Raw genomic sequence first — 1,620 nt, forward strand, 5'->3', positions numbered from 1 at the left:
CAGAAATAGCTCTATAGAGTGGACCACCAACAAAGCCTGGTTTTAGTTTAGAAAACATGCAAATAGAAACGGATGAACGGGTCCCCCCCTTTGGAATGGGGGTCGTTTGGCTTCTTTGTTAGCCTGCAATGCCCCATACCTGTCTATGTCTCTGAAAGGGGGGTCGACCCGTTAAAGGGAATTGTTGGCCTGGCTGAATAGGCGAGGTCTACTGAGTCCACCCACTCTGTTTGATGTTGGTTTTTCTTTCTTAACATAGATGGCTTCCTTCACGCCCCTTTCAAATCACCTGTCTTCTTAGTCTTTGGAGGACCAGAATGTTCACTTTTTGGACAGTCTTTGTCCATCAGGTGTAGATGTACCCAGAGTCTTTTCCAGAGGAGGGCGCTCTTCTGTGTTTGAGATTTTCAGAGACCCTAGAAACATATGGGATGGCGATGTTTTCACGTTCAATACTTTCACCGTTACGTTCTGAAGACATAACGGTCTGCCGTCCTAAAATCGCATCAGCGCGTTGGTTTGCATACGTACATGGTGACCTGTGAACTTTTAAACCCTGCAGTTTCATCGTAAAGTTCGAGCCGTAGCTCTGTATAATGACTGAAAGAATCGCAGAGTGTATACCCGGCCTTAAATGATCTCTATCAAAACCAAGCGAGGGGATTGCTGCGAGTTGCATCAATCCCTCCTCCTGGGTGTAATATCTAACGCAGAAGTTCTGGCGTGTTGTAGGCTATCTGAGAACCAGAGAGGAGATCCTCACGAAGTGGTTCCCTCGGAGAGGCTTTGTTCTCCTGAGAGAGAGTTCGGTTTGTCCCAGAGGTCCCCGCGGGCCGAGGAGAGGACAGAGTCGGCTAACGATCCGGACCCCTCCAACAGACCAGGTGAGAACCTTGAATCGGTACTAGCATAAATCAATCAACACAGAGCTGCTCTACTTTCCTACAGCCCAGATGTTATCCTCCGGTTCTAAAGATCCGAAGCAGGTACCAACATCCTTAGCTTCCCTCTTTATCTCAGAGTGTCTCCTGGTAAATTCAGAGCTTCTGGCTCTTCTTCACCTTCTGAGGGTTCTGGTTCCTAACTGTCTGCCCAAGGTAGAGCGACCTTAGCGCCTGGTCTGATGGTTTTATGTGTCCAAATCTGAACGTTTTAGGTTCCGGTTCATCTGAATGGCAGAGACCCGTAGAACCGGACCAGAAGCCAAACGTCGTTCAGCCTAAAGCCTCAGAAAAGTCCAGGTCCAAGGACAGGTCACCTTCAGGGAAGAAAAGGACTCGGTCCAGGTCCCCGCGCAAGGACAGAGGAAGGAAGTCATCCAAGAAGGGGAAAAGATCAAAATCCCCTTACAGGAGTTACCGGAGGAAGTCCAGGAGCCGCTCGGCAAGGAGGAAGTCCAGAAGCCGCTCGGCAAGGAAGAAGTCCAGGAGCCGCTCGGCAAGGAGGAAGTCCAGGAGCCGCTCGGCAAGGAGGAAGTCCAGGAGCCGCTCGGCAAGGAGGAAGTCCAGGAGCCGCTCGGCAAGGAGGAAGTCCAGGTCCGGGAGCCGCTCGGCAAGGAGGAAGTCCAGGTCCGGGAGCCGCTCGGCAAGGAGGAAGTCCAGGTCCGGGAGCCGCTCGGCA

General features: G+C 51.7%; 1 protein-coding gene across 1 annotated transcript in view; it reads left to right on the forward strand.

Annotated features, from left to right (window-relative positions):
• Positions 1 to 732: 732 nt before the first annotated feature.
• The window catches only part of LOC107081164 (serine/arginine repetitive matrix protein 2-like), a gene marked incomplete at both ends in the record, with an annotated part of 3,594 nt that continues 2,706 nt past the window's right edge, over positions 733 to 1,620 (forward strand). The window contains 2 exons of the mRNA XM_015369363.1: positions 733 to 884; positions 1,157 to 1,617. Coding sequence (XP_015224849.1) covers positions 733 to 884; positions 1,157 to 1,617 — 613 coding nt within the window. The remainder of the gene's footprint in view (positions 885 to 1,156; positions 1,618 to 1,620) is intronic.

This window comes from Cyprinodon variegatus, unplaced genomic scaffold, assembly GCF_000732505.1.
Source record: "Cyprinodon variegatus isolate N-32 unplaced genomic scaffold, C_variegatus-1.0 Scaffold3203, whole genome shotgun sequence".
NCBI lineage: Eukaryota > Metazoa > Chordata > Actinopteri > Cyprinodontiformes > Cyprinodontidae > Cyprinodon > Cyprinodon variegatus.